A 23,930-nucleotide genomic window follows, 5' to 3' on the forward strand; every position below is an offset into this window, starting at 1 on the left:
AACAATGATTTCCTGATTAATATTCTTATTAGAAACAACCTTAGGAAGGAACCCAGGTTTGGTACGTAAAACCACCTTATCAGAATGGCAGATAAGATAAGGCGAATCACATTGTAATGCTGAAAGCTCCGAAACTCTACGAGCAGAAGAAATAGCAACCAAAAACAAAACTTTCCAAGATAATAACTTAATATCTATGGAATGCATGGGTTCAAACGGAACCCCTTGAAGAACATTAAGAACTAAATTCAAACTCCAGGGTGGAGCAATTGGTCTAAACACAGGCTTAATTCTGGATAGAGCCTGACAAAAAGACTGAACATCTGCCAAACGTTTGTGTAGCAAAATTGGCAAAGCAGAGATTTGTCCCTTTAAAGAACTAGCTGATAATCCTTTCTCCAATCCTTCTTGGAGAAAAGACAGAATTCTGGGAATCCTAACTCTACTCCATGAGTAGCCCTTGGATTCACACCAATAAAGATATTTACGCCATATTTTATGGTAGATCTGTCTAGTAACAGGCTTACGTGCCTGGATCAAAGTATCAATGACCAACTCCGAGAACCCCCGCTTAGATAGAATCAAGCGTTCAATCTCTAAGCAGTCAATTGCAGAGAAACTAGATTTGGGTGTTGGAAGGATCCCTGAATTAGAAGGTCCTGCCTCAATGGAAGCTTCCACAGTGGCAGAGAGGACATTTCCACTAGATCGGCATACCAAGTCCTGCGAGGCCACGCAGGCGCGATTAGAATTACTGAAGCCCTCTCCTGTTTGATCTGAGCAATTACCCGGGGGAGGAGAGCAATTGGTGGAAACATTTAAGCTAGGTTGAACGACCAAGGTACTGCCAAGGCATCTATCAGTTCGGCCTGATGATCCCTTGACCTGGATCCATATCTTGGGAGCTTGGCATTCTGACGAGACGCCATCAGATCCAATTCCGGTCTGCCCCATCTGAGAATCAGAGTGGCAAAGACCTCCGGATGGAGTTCCCACTCCCCCGGATGAAACGTCTGTCTGCTTAAGAAGTCAGCTTCCCAGTTGTCCACTCCTGGGATGTAGATTGCTGACAGATAACAAGAGTGAGCCTTCACCCACTGAATTATCTTGGATACTTCTGTCATCGCTAAGGAACTCCTTGTTCCTCCCTGATGATTGATGTACGCCACAGTCGTGATGTTGTCCGACTGAAAGTAAATGAATTTGGCCGAAGCCAACTGAGGCCACACCTGAAGCGCAATGAATATTGCTCTCAATTCCAGAATATTGATTGGGAGAAGAGACTCTGACTGAGTCCACACACCCTGAGCCTTCAGGGAATTCCAGACTGCACCCCAACCTAGAAGGCTGGCATCTGTCGTCACTATCACCCATGAAGGCCTGCGAAAACACGTCCCCTGGGACAGATGATCCTGAGACAACCACCAAAGAAGAGAGTCTCTTGTCTCCTGATCCAGATCTATCTGAGGAGACAAATTTGCATAATCTCCATTCCACTGTCTGAGCATGCTCAGCTGTAGTGGCCTGAGATGAAAACGAGCAAATGGAATGATGTCCATTGCCGCCACCATCAATCCAATTACCTCCATGCACTGGGCCACTGATGGCCGAGGGTTGGACTGAAGGGCTCGGCATGTATTCAGAATCTTTAACTTTCTGACCTCTGTCAAGAAAATTTTCACGGATTTGGAATCTATTAGAGTTCCCAGGAAGGGAACCTTGGTCTGTGAAATTAATGAACTCTTTTCTAGATTCACCTTCCACCCGTGAGTCCTCAGAAAGGACAGAACCATCTCTGTATGATACTTTATCAGATGGTAAGACGACGCCTGGATCAGAATATCGTCCAGATAAGGCGCCACTGCAATGCCCCGCGGCCTGAGAACCGCCAGAAGGGAACCTAGAAGGGAAGAGCCCCAAACTGAAAATGCTTGTCCAGGAAGGCAAACCTTAGGAACTGATGATGATCCCTGTGGATTGTAATATGAAGGTATGCATCCTTCAAGTCCACGGTAGTCATATATTGACCCTCCTGGATCAATGGCAGAATTGTTCGAATAGTCTCCATTTTGAAGGAAGGGACTTGTTTAGACTCTTTAGATCTAAAATGGGTCGAAACGTGCCCTCTTTTTTGGGGACCATGAAAAGATTTGAGTAAAATCCCTGTCCCTGCTCCAGTCTTGGAACGGGACGAATTACTCCCATAGTAGAGAGGTCTTTTACACAACATAAGAACGCCTCTCTTTTTGTCTGGTCTGCAGACAATCGCGAAAGAAGAAACCTCCCCCTTGGGAGAGAACTTTTGAATTCCAGTTGATACCCGTGGGTCACGATTTCCAGTGCCCAGGGATGCTTAACATCTCTTACCCTAGCCTCGGCAAAGAGAGAAAGTCTGCCCCCTACTAGATCCGGTCCCGGATCGGGGGCCGCCCCTTCATGCTGTCTTGGTAGCAGCAGCTGGCTTCTTGGGTTGTTTGTCCTTGTTCCAAGCCTGGTTGGGTCTCCATACGGACTTGGCCTGAGCAAAATTCCCTTTCTGCTTGGCGGAGGAAGAGGAAGAAGAGGGGACTCCTTTAAAGTTCCGAAAGGAGCAAAAATTATTTTGTTTACCCCTCAGCTTAGCAGTTCTATCCTGAGGTAGGAGATGACCCTTACCTCCCGTAATGTCAGAAATTATCTCTTTCAAGTCTGGCCCAAATAGGGTTCTCCCCTTGAAAGGAATAGCCAAAAGCTTTGATTTAGATGACACATCAGCAGATCAAGATTTTAACCGTAACGCTCTACGCGCTAAAATAGCAATTCCGGCATTCTTAGCCACCAACTTGGCAATCTGAAATGCGGCATCTGTAATAAAAGAATAAGACAGCTTAAGAGCCTTTAATTCTATCTAAAATATCCTCTAAAGGAGTCTCGGTTTTAAGAGACTCTTCCAAGGTATCAAACCAGAAGGCCGCCGCAGTGGTAACTGGTACAATGCAGGCCGTTGGTTGTAAAAGGAAACCCTGCTGAATAAACAATTTCTTTAGAAGACCCTCCAATTTCTTATCCATAGGGTCTTTAAAAGCACAGCTGTCCTCAATAGGAATAGTTGTACACTTAGCCAGGGTAGATATAGCTCATTCCACCTTAGGGACTGTTTGCCAAAAGTCCTGAACAGTGTCAGATATGGGATACATCTTCTTGAAATTAGGAGAGGGTGAGAACGGAATACCCGGTCTGTCCCATTCCCTCTTAATAATCTCAGAGATTCTCTTAGGAACCGGAAAAACATCAGTGTAAGCAGGTACCTCTAAGTATTTGTCCATCTTACACAATTTCTCTGGTGGTACCACAATAGAGTCACAGTCATCCAGAGTCACTAAAACCTCACAAAGTAACAGACAGAGGTGTTCAAGCTTAAATCTAAAGGACATGACGTCCGAGTCCGACTGAGGTAACGCACTTCCCGAATCGGAAAGTTCCCCCTCAGACAGAAGTTCCCTGACCCCCAAATCAGATCCCTGTGAGGGTACATCGGAAATAGCCAACAAAGCATTAGAGGACTCAGTATTCACATTGACTTCTGTCCTACTGCGTTTGCCCTGTAACACTGGCAACTTAGATAAAACCTCTGTAAGAGTAGTTGACATGACTGCAGCCATATCATGCAGAGTAAATGATTAAGACGCGGTTGAAGAACCAGGCGTCGCTTGGGTGGGCGTTAAAGGTTGTGACACTTGGGGAAAAGTTAGCGGTATACCCTGATTCTCCACAGACTGAGAAACATCCTTAGACACATTTTCATTACATAAAATTTGCCTTTTACATTGTAAAGCCCTCTCAGTACACGAGGGACAAAAAACCAGAGGGGTTTCCACAGTGGCATCTAAGCACATAGAGCAAGGAATTTCCTCCTCAGTATCAGACATGTTAAACAGACTACAATATTAATAATAATAGTCGTATTTTGCTGAAAAAAATTGAACTCTGAAATTATGTACTGCGCCTTTAAATTTTAAAAGTGCAACTATTTTACTGCAATCTGCAATAACGTGTTTTGAACCGAAAATATTATTTAAAAGTTCCTAAAATATTTTCTTAGTATTGCATCCACTTGCCTATATATGAAAAAAAACTGTATATATACTTAATAACAGAATTGTATTTATATCTGAATCTGGCCCCTGCACCACGCCACAGCTCTGCTATGGCGCCTACATGTCCCCGGACTGCCCTTGCTGTAGTGATGTAACTTGAACAAGCCCTTCGGTAAGTCGAGTAACTTAGGACCACCAGAGCCCCAGTCTCTGCTAGTATGCGATCCGGAGTCACTGCGCGTCTGAGCGAGCGAAAAATAGGCCCCGCCCACTGTGGGCGTTACACTACTCCTAACCAAGGCCCACATGGGCCGAAAGTAACAACAACATGGCGACTAGGAATAAAATTTACCAGGGAGATAGGAAAACAGCACACCTCAGTCTCTCTTTTTCTTCTCCAATGGGGCAAGGAATAAAGGACTTGCCAGGTCCCAAATAATCCAAGAACAAATGTATTCCAGCCACCAAAATTCTTTAATAGAACCTTTATTTTACATAGGGTCCTCAGCAATAAACATACAACATTTCAAGCCTCAGCAGGCTCTTAGTCATGTATAATTGGACATACACAGGTAAATGCCTTTATATACCCTCACCTGTTATTCATCTTCCTGTGTTAAACTAATTGCACAACAGTGCCATCTTGTGGATACAAAAATTCAATGTATTACAAAATTAACACAGGAGGTGAATGAATATTCATAAAAAACATTATTTAAAACCCATGTACATATAATTAAAAATAGGTAATATGCACAACTCCTATACAATACATTTCACACAACTCTGTTATTTTAGCATGTCAATCTTACAATTTTCTTCTAGAAAAAAAGACTCCAATCAAAATCCTTGTTCATTCCTTTTGGCCTCATTGATTCCAATTTATATATCCAAAACATTTCCCTGGTTTATACCATGGTGGAAATTGATTTTCTAATTGAGCTACTTTCTATTATACTGTATCATAATTATTTTTTATTTGGAGATACATATTATTTACAAAGACAGGGGACGGCAATGGGCTCCAACGTCGCCCCCACATACGCCAACATTTTCATGAATAGCTTTGAGGAATACTATGTATATCCTCATCCTTTGTTCCAACGCTATGGTGCCTACTGGTAGAGATACATCGATGATGTGTTTGGCGTTGGTAGCCTCTTGTCTTTTGTACAAGATCTAAATAACTCAGTTACAGGACTTAAGTTTACTTTAAATATGAATGAAATAGGTATTGAATACCTGGATACATTTGTATATAATAAAGGAGGATTTCTAAATACAGATCTTTATACCAAGAGTACTGATAGGAACAATTTGCTAAAATATGGCAGCTATCATCCTGAAAGTATATTTAAAGCAATTCCTAGAAGTCAATTTACTAGAGTTAAACGGATTGTATCAGATAAAGATCAATGTAAATACAGGTTAGGACAGATGGCCAATAAATTCATAGAAAGGAACTATCCACCTACATTAATTTTGAACCAATTGGATGCTATTATTAATGATACTGGCATGGTAAAGAAAACAAAAAAAACAGGAATCAAATTGTATGATTTTTGTTACACAATTTAACAGACTTAGTAATAAAATAATGGGTATTTTGAGAAAAAAACTGGCATATTTTGAGGGATTGCAACCCAGAAGTTATTGAATTTAAGGAGAACCCAATGGTAGCATATAGGAGGAATAGGCGTATTAGAGATATGTTGGTGCATTCAGACATTAGTAGCCACAAACAAGAGAGTCAAAGAACTATTGGCCCCAAAAGATATGGTTACTACCCATGTCTGAGTTGCAGCAACTGTAGCTCTATGATAAAGGGTGAGTACTTTTACCATCCCATCAATGGGAAAAAATGTAATATTAACAAATATTTAACCTGCAGGTCAACATACTGTGTTTATCTTATCAAATGCCCTTGTGGCCAAATTTATATTGGCGAGACCTGTAGAGAGGTAAGGGAGAGGATAACTGAACATAAATCTAACATAAGATGTAAGAACAAGGAAGCTCCAGTTTCCTCTCACTCAGACCAGAAAAAGGATTCACAGCCCAAGCTAAACCGCAACTCCCAGCGTCCAGCCCAACATAAACCATAAAATCATATGTACATACTTTGGCAAATAAAAGAAAATAAAGTAAAGGGATTCCAGTTACACCATTTTCTTCACATATAGGCCTCTGGTTATGAAGCTCCGTATTTTGCTGCATTCACCGGCCCAATACGCTTGCCTAAGCTCGCCTAACATCGCTATCGCAGACCTGAATACGTTCGCCAAAGTTATCAAGAAAGCTGTCAAGAAGCCACGCACCAAGTACGGAGCGATGAGCAGCGGACTGTTGTTCACTAACAGTCATCAATCTCGCTGCTCATTGGCTTCTTCGCAGCTTTCTTGCTAGCCTGTCACTAAGCACCCACACTATACTGTTTTACCCCCAATAGCGCAGCTCATGGACCAAACACTAACACCCCCCTAACTTAAATATTATTTACATAAATCTAAATACATATTACAATTATTAACTAAATTATTCCTATTTAAAACTAAATACTTACCTGTAAAATAAACCCTAAAATATCTACAATATAAATAATAATTACATTGCAGCTATTTTAGGATTTATTTTTATTTTACAGGCAACTTTGTATTTATTTTAACTAGGTACAATAGCTATTAAATAGTTATTAACTATTTAATAGCTACCTACATAAAATTATTACAAAATTACCTGTAAAATAAAACCTAACCTAAGTTACAAATACACCTAACACTACACTAGCAATAAATTAATTAAATAAATTAGAATGCAACGTCAATTCTATTGGCTGATCCAATCAGCCAATCGGATTGAACTTCAATCCGATTGGCTGATTACATCAGCCAATCGGATTTTTCCTACCTTAATTCCGATTGGCTGATAGAATCCTATCAGCCAATCAGAATTCAAGGGACGCCATCTTGGATGACGTCATTTAAAGGACCAGTCATTCGTCGGGTTATTATTTTGGGGGGCTTTTTTATTTTATTAATTAGATTAAACTTCTTGTAATATTTTTTTTATTTTTTGTAACTTAGTGTTTGTTTGTTTTTGTAATATAGTTTAGTTTATTTAATTGTATTTTATTTTAGATCATTGTAGTTAATTTATTTAATTAATTTATTGCTAGTGTAGTGTTAGGTGTATTTGTAACTTAGGTTAGGTTTTATTTTACAGATAATTTTGTAATTATTTTATGTAGGTAGCTATTAAATAGTTAATAACTATTTAATAGCTATTGTACCTAGTTAAAATAAATACAAAGTTGCCTGTAAAATAAAAATAAATCCTAAAATAGCTACAATGTAATTGTTATTTATATTGTAGCTATTTTAGGGTTTATTTTACAGGTAAGTATTTAGTTTTAAATAGGAATAATTTAATTAATAATTGTAATATGTATTTAGATTTATGTAAATAATATTTAAGTTAGGGGGGTGTTAGTGTTAGACTTAGGTTTAGGGGTTAATAAATTTAATATAGGTGGTGGCGGGGTCCGGGAGCGGCGGTTTAGGGGGTAATATATTTTTATAGTTGCGGCGGGGTACAGGAGCGGCGGTTTAGGGGGTAATAACTTTATTTAGGTGGCGGTGGTGTAGGGGGCGGCAGATTAGTGGTGTTTAGACTCGGGGTACATGTTAGGGTGTTAGGTGCAGACATCTCCCATAGAAATCAATGGGATATCAGGGAGCAGCGAACATGAGCGCTCGCTGCTGTCAGACTCCCATTAATTCCTATGGGATCCGCTGCCTCCAGTGCGGCGGATTTAAAACCAGGTACGCTGGGCCGGAATAGTGGCGAGCGTACCTGGTTGTTCTTTGATAACTTCCAAAAGTAGTCAGATTGTGCCGAACTTGCGTTCGGAACATCTGTAGTGACGTAACCATCGATCTGTGTTGGACTGAGTCCGGCGGATCGTAGGTTACGTCACTATATTCTAATTTTGCCGCGCTGTAGGGCTTGATAACTACAGTGAATCAGCGTTGCTACAAATACGCTGCGGAATTCCAGCGTATTTGCGGTTGACGGCTTGATAACTAGAGGCCATAGTGCTTACTGCTTACCCTTCCCCATATAATAAAATATGTCAGCCTGTTCTGATTCATCAAGTCTCCCCAGAAAACAAAAGACTGAACATACCTCAAAGTTGCTTGTAGCAAGACACCGTTCTCCACACTGAAGATTTTCTTACACTACCTTCAGCTGAGCTGTGGGAACCATCATGGATCTTAGATAATGTTTGCTAAGATCATCAACATCAGGGCAGAAAATATTATGTCTCCACTCCTCTTGGGAAGCAATAGACTGACGATTTCCCCCTGAGAAAAATAGTACTCACTGGCACCATTTTAAAATAAAAAAACTTCTTGATTGAAGAATCTAAACTAACACCTCACTTTACCTCTTCCTATTATTAACACAGGCAAAGAGAATGACTGGGGGTGGAGGGAAGGGAGGAGCTATATATACAGCTCTGCTGTGGTGCTCTTTGCCACTTCCTGTTAGCAGGAGGATAAATCCCACAAGTAAGGATGAAATCCGTGGACTCGTCATATCTTGTAGAAGAAACATAGATTTGTTGTTGTTATGCTTGAAGGGTTTGTCGTTCTCTACAAATACGGAGGTTTCCTTATCCACTGAGCTTCTGTTTTATGGACCAGATATTAAAAGGTTAGAAATGTGTACGGGCAAAATGTTTGGTTTACCAAATCTTTTGTTCCAAATATTCCAAATACTTTGTATTTCAAATATTTGGTGCCCGTGCTGTTTGGTATTCAACTGGTTTTAAACAAAATTAATACAAACCATTTATAAGCCTCCAATTAACGTGGCTGGGGCTCTGGGAAGAAGAGGAGCAGGTTACTGCAGCTCTTCTGTGCTCTTGGGTCAGTATTTTTAACTATCTAAAGGAAACATATTCAGCATTATTTCTTTGTTTTCTTTAAAGGGATAGGATACCCCAACATTTTCTTTTGTGATTCAGACAGCACACCATTTTGAAGAGGTCACCCATTTACTTCTATTATCTAATTATCTTCATTCTCATGATATTCTCTGTTATAGAGATTCCTAGGTAGGCATCTGAAGCACTACATGACAGGAAGTAGTGCTGCCATTTAGTGGTTTCGCAAATGAATACGATTTTTGCAAAACTGCTGCCCTATAGAGCTCCAGAAATGGGTTGGCTCCTAAGTGTATGTAATAACAGTAAATTGGGGGAAAAAATTATCTGAATCATGAAAGAAAAATGTTAGGTTTTAAATTTTGTCCTGCATTTGTTCGGATATTCATCTCATTAAAACAAGACAAATATGGGGGGTGGAGCCGGCCAGCAATCCTGATGGTCGCATCAAGTTAGAGCTCAGACAAACGACCGCTCTAATGGGCAATAAATAACATATAATCACTCAGAACTGGTATATGCCCTACTATATATCACTTAAGAAAGCTGTTTGAACGTCAGACGCTAAAGAAAAGAGATCCGTATGACCAAAAAAAACGGAATTAGACAAAGTCTGATTGCGGCCTATAACAGAACGACGACGCAACACAGTGTGAGCCACGCTACCAGCACACACGCCGCAGTGAGTCATTACATAGAGGCGCTAGCTAACGAGCCCGAGACACAGCTTGCTGATAAACCTCCTGTGTGGATCATCGCTTCAAGACCCTGCAAACCAGATAAACTACGGACCTAAGGTAAAACGTCATACAAATAACAAAAGACTGCGCCATACACTTATTACCGGGCCATAAAGATTGAACAGGCCCTATATAACGGCCCTATACCTTGCTCCTACTTGTGATCACTCATACTTCAGGCCGACATACATAACTACCTGATCAGTAAAGGCCTTAGAATAATTAAAAGTGCGCACTACAGGATTAAACAGCGTGGAAACCGCGCGGCCTACCACTCCCTAAATACATACTGTGGAGCAGAATACGACCATTTACATCAAACTACATAGATCCTAGACTCAAGATGACCTCAAAGAGTAAAACCAAAGGAGACAAGCTTTTAAAGGGACATACAAGCACGGGAGGCAAATTGAACGCTTACTTTAAGAACCATGATACCTCTCTGACTACAGAGCCTGATCTACCTCTCTCCGATACTACAGAACACTCCTCACAAGCTCCTACATCTATAGAGGATAAGACACCCATAACACGATCAGATCTAAAAGCTCTATCCACTAAGGCGGACCTCTCTAACATAATGCAACAAGTGAGTAAAGCTATAAAAGATGGCCTGGCAGAAGTTAAGAGAGATATTAGGGAGCTGGGAGACAGGGTGTTGGAATTAGAAGACCAACTAGAGGAGAGGAATAAAGCCTCAGATAACACTGCACAAGCTTTTCAATTTCAATCTGAGGCCATTGAACGCTTACAGATCCAAATGGAAGACCTAGATAACAGAGGTAGAAGGCAGAACCTTCGGATTCGAGGCATACCAGAAAAAATTCTTCCACAACAACTACCCTCCTACTTACAAAACTTGTTCAAATTTTTATTGGATCCTGAAAAAGAACCTATAGCCCTGGACAGAGCCCACAGAGCCCTACGGCCAAAACCCCCAGACAGTATGCCACCACGAGATGTAATTCTGTGCTGTCACAAGTTTAAGGATAAAGAAAACCTTTTACAAGCATCTAGGAAGAAATCACCACTTTATTTTGGTGAAGATGTCATACAGATCTACCCTGACCTTAGCCCGATCACCCTAGCCAAACGTAAGGAAGCCAGATATTTAACTTTACACTTACAAGATCTTGGAATAGCATACAGATGGGGCTTCCCTTTTGCCATTAAAGTCCTGAAAGATGACAAAACATTTGTATACCGAAACCCAGATGATCTGGAACAGTTCTGCAGACAGCTGAATATTGCACAACCATCTCTACCCAAGCTGACAGAAACCTCAAGAAAAAGAGACCAAGAGAGATCTTTGTCACCTAAACCACAAAGAAGAAGCTGGTCAACTAGACCCACAAAGAGGAAAAATACAATGGCGTCAGACTCTCCTGCCAGATCTTCGGACATAACATGACAAAAATGACAGTAACTCTTAACTCCTTTTCTCTTTTTGATAGCTTTGCCCTGCTAAAAGGGCATTATATAGAGAATATCCAGCTTTCTACCAGCGAACCCAGTCGAATGAGTCTTATATCATTGTTTGACATGTTTAAAAAATGAATAATTTGTACCCAAAATAGAGTGGACAGGCACAAACATCAGCCTACTCTCCCCCACCCACTCACAGTTAAGTTAGAATTACAGACCTAGTTTAGCACTATCTATAATCTTAGGATGAGTAATTCTAGGAATGCTAGTACAGTTTTCCTTTTGTTTGTTTGTTTTTGTTTGTCTTTTTTACTGATTGATTGTATTTTCATATCTAACACTGTTGGTTTTTTATTTCAGACTCCAGGTTGTCTTTTATTACTTGAAACAGTGATACCTTTTTGTAGCTCTATCAAAATGTTAATATCCCGGGGGATGCCTCCGAACTCCATGTCTTCCTAACTCTCAGGTGAGACGAAACTGACCGACACTTACCACCCCCCATGACCATGACAGTCCCACGAATTCAGATCATTTCACAAAATGTGAAGGGCCTTAATTCGCCAAATAAGCGGTCTATTGCTCTTAAACACTTTGCTACCTACTCTCACTCTATTATCTTCTTACAAGAGACCCACTTTATCACAGGCGCAGAGCCTTCTCTAGCCTCAAAGGACTTCCCTACAAACTACCATAACGCATACCACGCCAAGAAGCAAGGTGTTACCATACTACTTCACAAACTCCTCCATTTCCAGCTACATAACAAAATCACAGACACAGAGGGACGGATCCTTATTCTCACAGGTCTCCTGTTTAACAAACCAATCACTCTAGTTAATATCTATGCCTCACTTAGTCGTAGACGAAAATTTTTCCAAAAAGTTCTCTCCCTGGTTTTAGAACACAAGAAAGGTCTGGTAGTGATGGGAGGAGACCTTAATACAGTACTAGATCCAATCATGGACTCGTCTACAAAACACGGACAAGCGAAATCTAGAGCACCGAATACAACCCTATCATGTATAAAAGAATTGGGCCTTATCGATACCTGGCGCATACAGCACCCAACACAACACAACTATACCTTTTATTCACATCCATGGGCAACATACACCTGAATTGATTACTTATTTATTGATAGACATCACTTATCCCTCCTAAGAGACTCAGACATTCGACCTACAGCATGGTCTGACCATTCAGCAGTACACCTAGAGTTAGACTGGCCCGAGATCCCAACAATCCCTTACACTTGGAGACTAGAGGACTCACTCCTTCATTATCCCCCAACACAAAAAATATTACAAAATGCATTGACTGAATATTTCCAATTTAACTGCACCAACGACTCACTTCCAGGTACTATCTGGGAGGCACACAAGGCGTACATCAGAGGGGAATGTATAAAGCAAACAGCCAAAATAAAAAAGCAATATCGCTCCTCAGTGACTAACTTAACGACACAGTTATACACACTAGAGGCACAACACAAGAATAACCCATCAAATAAAACACTTCTGTCACAGATAACTAAAATTAGACAAGATTTAAACATTATTCTTTCTAAAGAGGCACAGAGAAAGGCTCTAGCACTGAAAAAAATATATTTCTTCGAAAGTAATAGAGCAGGACCTAGATTGGCCAGATTACTTAACCAACAAACCACTAAATCCCACATCCACGAATTAGTGACACCAACGGGCCAACATCTCATTGAAAGCAGAGATATAGCAGAACAATTCAAAATCTATTACTCAGAGTTATATAATCTACCATCAGATCAATCCCCAAAAAGGCTGACTGAGCTCCAGACATATATAAAAGAAGCCAACCTCCCGAAAATACAGACGACATTAAAAGAAAATTTCGAAGCACCTATCTCACTACAGGAAATCCTCTCAGTGATTGCTAAGCTACCCTCTGGGAAGAGCCCAGGCCCAGATGGGTTTACCAACATTTTTATAAAACATTTAGAACCTCCCTGGCCCCGCACCTCCTAAACCTATTTAAAACTATAGACGATGGGAAAGCGCTCCCTAAGGAAATGCAACAAGCCCATATTTCAGTTATCCTAAAACAAGGGAAAACACCATCAGACACTAAAAGCTACAGACCTATCTCACTTTTAAATGCGGACCTCAAAATACTAGGCAAGATCTTAGCTAAAAGACTGAATAGGTTACTAGAAGATATTATCCATACAGACCAGGTTGGGTTCGTACCCCATAGGGAGGCCAGAGATAATACCATAAGAGCCCTGACCCTCATGTCCTACTCTAAACACTACAAGATACCGACGGTCTTCTTAGCAACATATGCCGAGAAGGCCTTCGACAGGCTAGACTGGCAGTTCCTCAAAGACACACTTATCGAGATAGGACTGGGGCCCCTAATGCGCAACAGAATATTCAGTCTTTATGCTCACCCCACAGCAAAAGTCAAGGCTAATGGTATATTATCCCACCCTTTTACAATTAATAACGGCACACGGCAGGGATGCCCCCTATCCCCTCTTCTGTTCATACTCACCATGGAGGTTATGGCCGCCCACATACGTAACAACCACACCATTAAAGGTATAGAAATTGGCCCACATAGCTTTAAAATTGCACTTTACGCAGACGATGTCCTCTTTACAGTTACAGACCCAGCCCAATCCTTGAAAGAAATTATGCTTGAACTCAACCAATTTGGGAGATTCTCCAATTTTACTGTAAACACGACTAAATCAGAACTACTAAACATATCCCTTAGGAGAGAGGAGTTTTCCAGATTAGCAGAGATCTGTCCACTTTCACTCAAAACAGACGCTATAAAATACCTGGGTATTTTCCTGTCCCCAAACTCTACCACCCTTTTTAAAAAGAACTTTGAAGCCCTCATGCTATCAACTCAGAAAGACCTAAATACTTGGGCAACAAAGCCTCTCTCCTGGTGGGGCAAAATACAAAGTATAAAAATGACAACCCTCCCAAGAATCTTATATACGCTACAAGCCCTACCTATAGCCTTACCAGGTTGGTTCCCTCTGAGACTTCAGAACCATATAAATAGATTCATATGGGGTAACCGTAAACCACGAATAAATAAAGCTACACTATACAGGCCCACTTCAACGGGAGGCTTAGGCCTGCCGAATATACAGCTATACTTAGACGCGATAGTACTCCAGAGAGTCTATGACTGGCATAACACATCAGGACACAAAGCCTGGATTTCCATTGACTCTCAAATACTGAAAGTCCCATCTGTAGGAGCTCTATGCTGGGTCCCTAAACCCTTAAGACCCTTGCAATGCACAACACTTCCAATACACCAACACTTCTTTGACTCTTGGGAAAAAATCAAACACAAAAGAAGGGACATCTCTGGACCTAGATCGCCCCTTTTTCCCATCCCATTAAATGCAGAATTGACGGGTGGGCTAGACAGAAACTTTCAAAGAGAAACGGAATGGGGATATACCACTCCTTTAAAGGAGTTTGTTCGGGAGGGGAAACTCATACGTAGGGAAGAAATGAGGGAAGTAGCACAAGGGGCATACTATCCATGGCTAAAATATAATCAACTCACACATTTTATCAACACAACACTATTTCAAAAAGACTATCTAAGGCAACTGACCCCTTTTGAGAACATCTGCTCGGCCAATACACCGTCACCACACTCACTATCCAAAATACGTAGTATATTACAGAATCATATGAAGACAGAACTACCTGCTTACACCAACAACTGGCATAAAGAACTCGGAACCACTCTAAGCGAGGAGGAGTGGGCGAACATATTCCAAAACACGAAAAAGTCCTCAACCTCTCCGAAACTCCTTGAATTAAATTTCAAAGTACTCACACGCTGGTATCTGACTCCAGCGAGATTACGCTCTATTTACCCATCCTCCAACGATCACTGTTGGAGAGGTTGCAAAAAGAGAGGCAATTATCTACACATGTGGTGGGACTGCGAGTTATTAACACAATTATGGCAATTCATAGAAACTCATTTTAGGAAAGGCCTAATCAAAGACCTCCGACTGACACCCCATATTACCCTCCTGAATAGACTCCCCCAAATATCATGTAGACTTAGAAGACAACTACTACAAATTGGCATTAATGGAGCTAAAGCTCTAATTGCTTTACACTGGAAAATGCCCGTACCCTTGACAGGACAGATGTGGCTAATAAAAATGAACGAACTCCTAGACCTAGAGGAATTTGGATACTTAAAAAGAATGAGACTAGAATTTTTCCAGAATATGAAATTCCTATGGGACGACTCATTACCCCCGACTGAACACTAACTCACATTGATCCTCATATAACTCCCCTCTGATTGATTTTTTGACATGGAGTCGGAGGCTCCCCTCGGCAAAGTAAGACTTATGTGGAACATATCCTACATAGGTTCACTAGTAACATATCCCTGGATTTAGGTGAAACTCTAGAGATTATTTCATGTTGAGCTATTCAACCCGAATTTTAATAAATTTAGTATGAAGAAATACTAGCTACTCCCAACACAAAGATAATGATAATGATCAGTAAGGTTTAATTTTGTTTTTGTTATTTAATTTGTTAGGTTATGTGTTAATTACAGATATATAAGCCTCCATCCTATATTAAGATTTATTTCTTTACATGAATGCACAGATTGTAATATGTAAACCTTTACGGTGAGTGCACCGTTGTTTGTGACTTTTTCTTTATGTGCTTTTGATCAATAAATGATGGAATTTAAAAAAAAAAAACAAAAAAAAAACAAGACAAATATCTGTGTTTGGTTAACGAATGTGCATTCATAATGAAGAGAATCCACGTCTAGTAAAGCCCTTCCTTTTAGTTTCAAAACCATAATAAAGAACTTTAATGTAAACTTTATTTCATGCAAATAATGTTTATAGTATTTTAATAATTCTCTATCAGCTAGATTACGAGTTTTGCGTTATGACTCATAAAGCATATTTACTAACTAGTCTACCTAGTTAAAACAAATACAAACTTACCTGTGAAATAAAAATAAAACCTAAGATAGCTACAATGTAACTATTAGTTATTTTGTAGCTAGCTTAGGTTTTATTTTATAGGTAAATATTTAGTTTTAAATAGGAATTATTTAGGTAATAATTGTAAATTTTATTTAAGATAGGGTTACAGTTAGGATATTTATTTAGTGATGTTGGAGGCAAGAGGTTTAGGGGTTAATAACGTTAGTATAGTGGCAGCGACATGGGGGGGTGGTAGATTAAGGATTAATGTATGTATTGGGTACCTGTAAAGTATGGCTAATCATCCGTAAGGGTCTCAAGGCGCTGCTCATTTTATCGACCTCAGAAAGATGAAAGGCTAAGTGGACCTTGCCGGGGATCAAACCTGCAACCCTTGGATTGTTACAGAGCTCAGCCACAGTTCCTTAGCATGCTGAGCTATTTGTCCGGCTTGTTAATAACTGTAATGTAGGTGGCGGCGATGTTAAGGGTGGCATATTAGTGGTTAATAAGTGTATTTAGGTGGCGGCGACATTGGGGGCAGCAGATTAGGGGTTAATAATTGTATGTAGGTTATGGCGATATCGGGAGCGGCAGATTAGGTGTTAATATTTTTATTTAAGCAGTGGCGATGTTAAGGGCGGCAGATTATAGGTTAATAACATTATGTAGGTTGCGGTGATGTCGGGGGCAGCAGATTAGGGGTGTTTAGACGTGGTTTTTCTATTAGGGTGTTAGGTTTAAAAGTAACTTTTTCTTTCCCCATAGACATCAATGGGGCTGCGTTACGGAGCTTTTGTTTCCGCGATTGCAGTTGTTAGGCTTTTCTTTTGCTGGCTCTCCCCATAGATGTCTATGGGGAAATTGTGCACGAGCACGTCAAAGCAGCGCTTGTATTTGGGTGAAGCATGGAGCGCAAGCCTGCTTTTTCAGAACTTGTAATAGCAGCGCTATGAAAGGTGAGCAATGAAAATAACGTACACTAAATTAGCGAGCAGCCATAATGCTATAACTTGTAATCTAGCCGTATATGCTTTGCAGAAATAGTTGACTTTAATATACTTTCAATATTAACTTTACCTATTACATAATGGAGAAAAGTCAGTATTGTATATCACAATTTATCTAATGCTACTTGATAACCATCAAGCACAAACTGTAAAATCTGGACAGGTTTATCACTTAACACAAACAGAAGGTCATAGTGTGAATAGTGGACTTGAAAAAAACCACACCAGTTCTGTTGGATATTTCCCCATCTGAACAGGGCACACAGTCATAACAACAAATGGGCTTTGATTGCTGAAGTGCTTTCCTGTATCCTGGAGGGCAGCTCTCACTGCAAACAGAGCGAGGGGTCTGATGAAGACAACACAGAAAAAATAATTGTAAGTATTATTATTATCGTTTATTTGTATAGCGGCACAAGATTCCGTAGCACTGGGTACAAAGATACGGGGTATACAATGACAAGGATTTGTGATAAAATACAAAACATAACAACTAAACAAATCTAGTACAGGAAGAAGAGATATTAGATAAATATTTTACATTATCATAAAAAAGAAAAAGAGAATATTAGAAAATACCCTTAATCCAGCAAACACTCATCTACCGATTTTTGCAACAACCCTCAGGTTACCTATGCATTCAATCAAAGGATAAAGACAAAGGCAGTATGCACAAACAAAACTTATTTATTACTTCTGAATATTACTACTAAATAGCATTATCAGTGTGCACAAACAAATTGTGATTACCTAACAGGTAAATGAACAATTAACAGGAACAAACTGCGGTTCTGTCAGGAAAAATAAAGTCCAATGGTTGGTGGCTGTAAATCTTCGCATGCAAGTAACACAAGTAAGTTTACGATGTCAAAGAGCAAAAAGCAAAAGCAAAAGCTAGATGATTAGTTGCCAAGCTATATGTCGACATAAGCAATACTGAAATTGTTAGATGCAGGATAGCCAGTCCGTTATATAACAGAAAACAGAAGCACAGTCCGTTCTGGTGGGACGGTACTTCCCCGTACCTTCACAGTGGGTAAATAACAGCTCACCTTAATCTTGCAGTCATCCAATTATAGGAGCCATTCATCCGCTTACCTCCGCTGCGGGCGTTTATAAGACACAAACCCTGCTTTGTCAGGGCAAAATTCGCAGTGCTGCTTCAGGCAAGTACATTCCACAGGTGAGCTGACCACTGCCTTTGCTGTATCCTCCTAGAAACCATGTCTAGGGAACGCCAATTCTTCTTGGGGGTAAACCGCTCTCCACCAAACAATTCACCATGCTCACGGAGCTCCTGTGGGCGTGGACAAACAAGCGACACGTGTTTCACCCAAACCTCAAATCCTATTGGGCTTCATTAACCCATTAGGTGCTACATATTATTATCTAATACTATAACAGTAACTAAATAGTGCATACATAGGCCGGCATCAGGATTGTTAAAAAAACAACAAACACACAGTAATTGTCTTACTATAAAAAATCCTTTTTATTTACTTCTAAAGGAATCAAATAGTCATGAACGTATTTAGTTCAAACTGTCTAGTTGGTGATAGGTGAGTCTAGTCCACTATTAAACATGCTATACATTTTAATTCCTGATTTTGGCATTAAATAGTACCTTAGTATGCAAAGAGTGTACGGTACAAAAGGCCACCATCGAAAGCTACAAAAAGGGAGCATAATTCAGCTCTCCCTTTTTGTAGCTTTCGATGGTGGCCTTTTGTATATGTACCCTCTATCCACTTATATTCCCCTAATTACACCACCGTACACTCTTCGCATACTAAGGTACTATTTAATGCCAAAATCAGGAATTAAAATGTATAGCATGTTTAATAGTGGACTAGACTCACCTATCACCAACTAGACAGTTTGAACTAAATACGTTCATGACTATTTGATTCCTTTAGAAGTAAATAAAAATGATTTTTTATAGTAAGACAATTACTGTGTGTTTGTTGTTTTTTGAACAATCCTGATGCCGGCCTATGTATGCACTATTTAGTTACTGTTATAGTATTAGATAATAATATGTAGCACCTAATGGGTTAACTATTTCACCTGGCAACCGGATATAAAGTTTAGTGATGTCACGCAATAATCACATGCCTGATGAAGCCCAATAGTATTTGAGGTTTGGGTGAAACACGTGTCGCTTGTTTGTCCACGCCCACAGGAGCTCCGTGAGCGTGGTGAATTGTTTGGTGGAGAGCGGTTTACCCCCAAGAAGAATTGGTGTTCCCTAGACATGGTTTCTAGGAGGATACAGCAAAGGCAGTGGTCAGCTCACCTGTGGAATGTACTTGCCTGAAGCAGCACCGCAAATTTTGCCCCGACAAAGCAGGGTTTGTGTCTTATAAACGCCCGCAGCGGAGGTAAGCGGATTAATGGCTCCTATAATTGGATGACTGCAAGATTAAGGTGAGCTGTTATTTACCCACTGTGAAGGTACAGGGAAGTACTGCCCCACCAGAACGGACTGTACTTCTGTTTTCTGTTATATAACGGACTGGCTATCCTGCATCTAACAATTTCAGTATTGCTTATGTCGACATATAGCTTGGCAACTAATCATCTAGCTTTTGCTTTTGCTTTTTGCTCTTTGACATCGTAAACTTACTTGTGTTACTTGCATGCGAAGATTTACAGCCACCAACCATTGGACTTTATTTTTCCTGACAGAACCGCAGTTTGTTCCTGTTAATTGTTCATTTACCTGTTAGGTAATCACAATTTGTTTGTGCACACTGATAATGCTATTTAGTAGTAATATTCAGTAGTAATAAATAAGTTTTGTTTGTGCATACTGCCTTTGTCTTTATCCTTTGATTGAATGCATAGGTAACCTGAGGGTTGTTGCAAAAATCGGTAGATGAGTGTGCTGGATTAAGAGTATTTTCTAATATTCTCTTTTTCTTTATGATAAATTTGACTTATTACCCCCGTGCACCGGAGCTGCAACCAATAATTCTTTGCATCTCTGCTACTCAACCATATTACAATTTCCCACATACAGCTGGTACTTGCTCTAAATTTTACATTATCATATCACATTTCTTCTCATATAAAAATATAATAGATGATAGATAGATAGATAGATAGATAGATAGATAGATAAAAAGATAGATGGAAATAAAGACCAACACAGACAGACAGATAGTTAGATACATAGACCGACAGATTGATGGAAATAAAGACAGAGAGACAGACAAATAGACAGACAGATAGATAGATAGATAGATAGATAGATAGATAGATAGATAAATAGATGGAAATAAAGACCAACACAGACAGACAGATAGTTAGATACATAGATAGATAGACAGACAGATTGATGGAACTAAAGACAGAGAGACAGACAAATAAACAGACAGACTGACTGACTGACAGACAGACAGACAGACAGACAGACAGATAGATAGATATATAGATAGATGATAGATAGATAGATAGATAGATAGATAGATAGATAGATGGGATAATTAGAATGTTAATGTATGATTGCAATTAAATTGTTGACATTACAAAAATGTTAACCACAGATGATATGAATTGGTTAATTGCATGGCAAACTGTAATATATTGAAATGGGGAATATGGTTTAGAAAAGAAGTGTATAATTACTTTACTTCAATATGAGCTACTGAATTATTTATTTTCTGAAAACTGGGTTAAGCTTCCTTCTAATACACTAGGTTAACACAATTCTATCCTTTTTCTTTATGAGCTGTTAGAGAGTAATGGAGAAACGTATAAAGCTGCGAGATGTAGCTCTATGCAGCTTTGGTGCAGGCTCACATAAGCAAACCCGCAGCCGATGGTTAAGAAGCAGCAGTCAATAGACTGCCCAGTGTTTGTTAAATTCCTGCCTTAGGGTTTAGATCAGTTTAGAATAAAAAAGGAGTTTGGTAGAACAGAGTTGCAGACAAGAGCCTATGGGGCCTAGTTATCAAGCCGTCAACCTCAAGTACGCTGGAATTCCGCAGCGTATTTGTGGCGAGGCTGATTCGCCTTAGTTATCAAAGGCTAGAGACCGGCAAAAGTAGAAGTTAGTGACGTAAGCATCGATCCGCCGGACTCAGTCCGACACAGATCGATTCTTATGTCACTCCAGATGTTCCGAACGCAAGTTCGGCACAATCTGACTACTTTTGGGAGTTATCAAAATCCCAGCAGGTACGCTCAGCACTTTTACTGCCCAACGTATCTCGTTTTCAAACCGCCGCCCTGGAGGTGGTGGATCCCATAGGAATCAATGGGAGTCAGACCATAGCGAAAGTTCAAGTTCGCTGCTGCCTGACATCCCATTCATTCCTATGGGAAGTGTGTACACCTAACACCCAAACATGTACCCAGAGTTTAAGCACCCCTAATCTGCCCCCCTACACCGCCGCAACCTATATTAAACATTTTAACCCTAAACCGCCGCTCCCAGACCCCGCCGCAACTCTAAGAAATCTGTTAACCCATAAACCGCTGCTCCCGGCCCCCGCCGCCACCTACATGATACCTATTAACCACTATCCTGACCCCCTATACTGCCGCCACCCCTAATAAATGTATTAACCCCTATCCTGCCGCTCCCGGACCCCACCGCAACAAAATAAATAGTTTAACCCCTAAACCGCCGCTCCCGGACCCCGCCGCCACCTATATTAAACTTATTAATCCCTAGTCTGCCCCCCGTACACCTTAGCCACCTATAATATTTTTTATTAACCCCTATCCTGCCCCCATACCGCCGCAACCTATAATAAAATTATTAAGTCTAACCCTAACCCTAACACCCCCCTAAATTAAATCTAATTTAAATCTAACGAAATAAATGAACTCTTATTAACTAAATTATTCCTATTTAAAGCTAAATACTTACCTGTAAAATAAACCCTAATATAGCTACAATATAAATAATAATTATATTGTAGCTATTTTAGGATTTATTTTTATTTTACAGGCAACTTTCAATTTATTTTAACTAGGTACAATAGCTATTAAATAGTTATTAACTATTTGATAGCTACCTAGCTAAAATAAAGAGAAATTTACCTGTAAAATAAAAACTAACCTAAGTTACAATTACACCTAACACTACACTATCATTAAATAAATGAATCCTATTTAAAACTAAATACTTACCTGTAAAATAAACCCTAAGATAGCTACAATGTAATTAATAATTACATTGTAACTATTTTAGGATTTATATTTATTTTACAGGTAACTTTGTATTTATTTTAACTAGGTACAATAGTTATTAAATATTTATTAACTATTTAATAACTACCTAGTTAAAAGAAATACAAAATTACCAGTAAAATAAATCCTAACCTAAGTTACAATTAAACCTAACACTACACTATCATTAAAAAAATTAAATAAATTAAATACAAATGCCTACAAATAAATACAAATAAATACACTAACTAAAGTACAAAACATAAAAAAAGAACTAAGTTACAAAAAATAAAAAATAATTTACAAACATTATAAAAATATTACAACAATTTTAAGCTAATTACACCTACTCTAAGCCCCCTAATAAAATAACAAAGCCCCCCAAAATAAAAAAAATTCCCTACCCTATTCTACATTAAAAGATACCAGCTCTATTACCTTACCAGCCCTTAAAAGGGCCTTTTGCGGGGCATGCCCCAAAGAAAACAGCTCTTTTGCCTGTAAAAAAAAATACAATACCCCCCCAACATTACAACCCACCACCCACATACCCCTAATCTAACCCAAACCCCCCTTAAATAAACCTAACACTACCCCCTGAAGATCTTCCTACCTTGAGTTGTCTTCACTCAGCCGAGCCAAATTCTTCATCAAATCCGGGCGATGTCTTCATCCAAGCGGGGGCTGAAGAGGTCCATCATCTGGCTGAAGTCTTCATCCAAGCGGGGGCTGAAGAGGTCCATCATCCGGCTGAAGTCTTCACCCAAGCGGGGACTGAAGAGGTCCATCATCCGGCTGAAGTCTTCATCCAAGCGCGGGCTGAAGAGGTCCATCATCCGGCTGAAGTCTTCTATCAAGCGGCATCTTCAATCTTCTTTCTTCCGGCTCCATCTTCATCCCGCTGACGCGGAACATCCTTCCTCCACAACGAACTCCTGACGAATGAAGGTTCCTTTCAAGTTCAATCCGATTGGCTGATCCAATCATCCAATCAGATTGAGCTTGCATTCTATTGGCTAAGCAGAACAGCCAATAGAATGCAAGCTCAATCTGATTGGCTGATTGGATCAGCCAATCGGATTGAACTTGAATCTGATTGGCTGATTCCATCAGCCAATCAGATTATTCCTACCTTAATTCCGATTGGCTGATAGAATCCTATCAGCCAAGAAGGAGCCGAAAAGAAAGAAGATTGAAGATGCCGCTTGATAGAAGACTTCAGCCGGATGATGGACCTCTTCAGCCCCCGCTTGGATGAAGACTTCAGCCGGATGATGGACCTCTTCAGCCCCCGCTTGGATGAAGACATCGCCCGGATTGGATGAAGAATTCGGCTCGGCTGAGTGAAGACAACTCAAGGTAGGAAGATCTTCAGGGGGTAGTGTTAGGTTTATTTAAGGGGGGTTTGGGTTAGAGTAGGGGTATGTGGGTGGTGGGTTGTAATGTTGGGGGGGTATTGTATTTTTTTTTACAGGCAAAAGAGCTGTTTTCTTTGGGGCATGCCCCGCAAAAGATCCTTTTAAGGGCTGGTAAGGTAATAGAGCTGGTATCTTTTTAATG

The 23,930-nt window shown here is 40.0% G+C and overlaps 1 protein-coding gene across 1 annotated transcript in view; it reads right to left on the reverse strand.

Annotated features, from left to right (window-relative positions):
- LOC128638886 (vomeronasal type-2 receptor 26-like) overlaps nucleotides 1-23,930 on the reverse strand; it is a 159,596-nt gene that overhangs the window by 30,012 nt on the left and 105,654 nt on the right. Inside the window, exon 7 of the mRNA XM_053691014.1 lies at nucleotides 17,415-17,538. Coding sequence (XP_053546989.1) covers nucleotides 17,415-17,538 — 124 coding nt within the window. The remainder of the gene's footprint in view (nucleotides 1-17,414; nucleotides 17,539-23,930) is intronic.

The sequence above is a fragment of the Bombina bombina genome, chromosome 8 (assembly GCF_027579735.1).
Source record: "Bombina bombina isolate aBomBom1 chromosome 8, aBomBom1.pri, whole genome shotgun sequence".
NCBI lineage: Eukaryota > Metazoa > Chordata > Amphibia > Anura > Bombinatoridae > Bombina > Bombina bombina.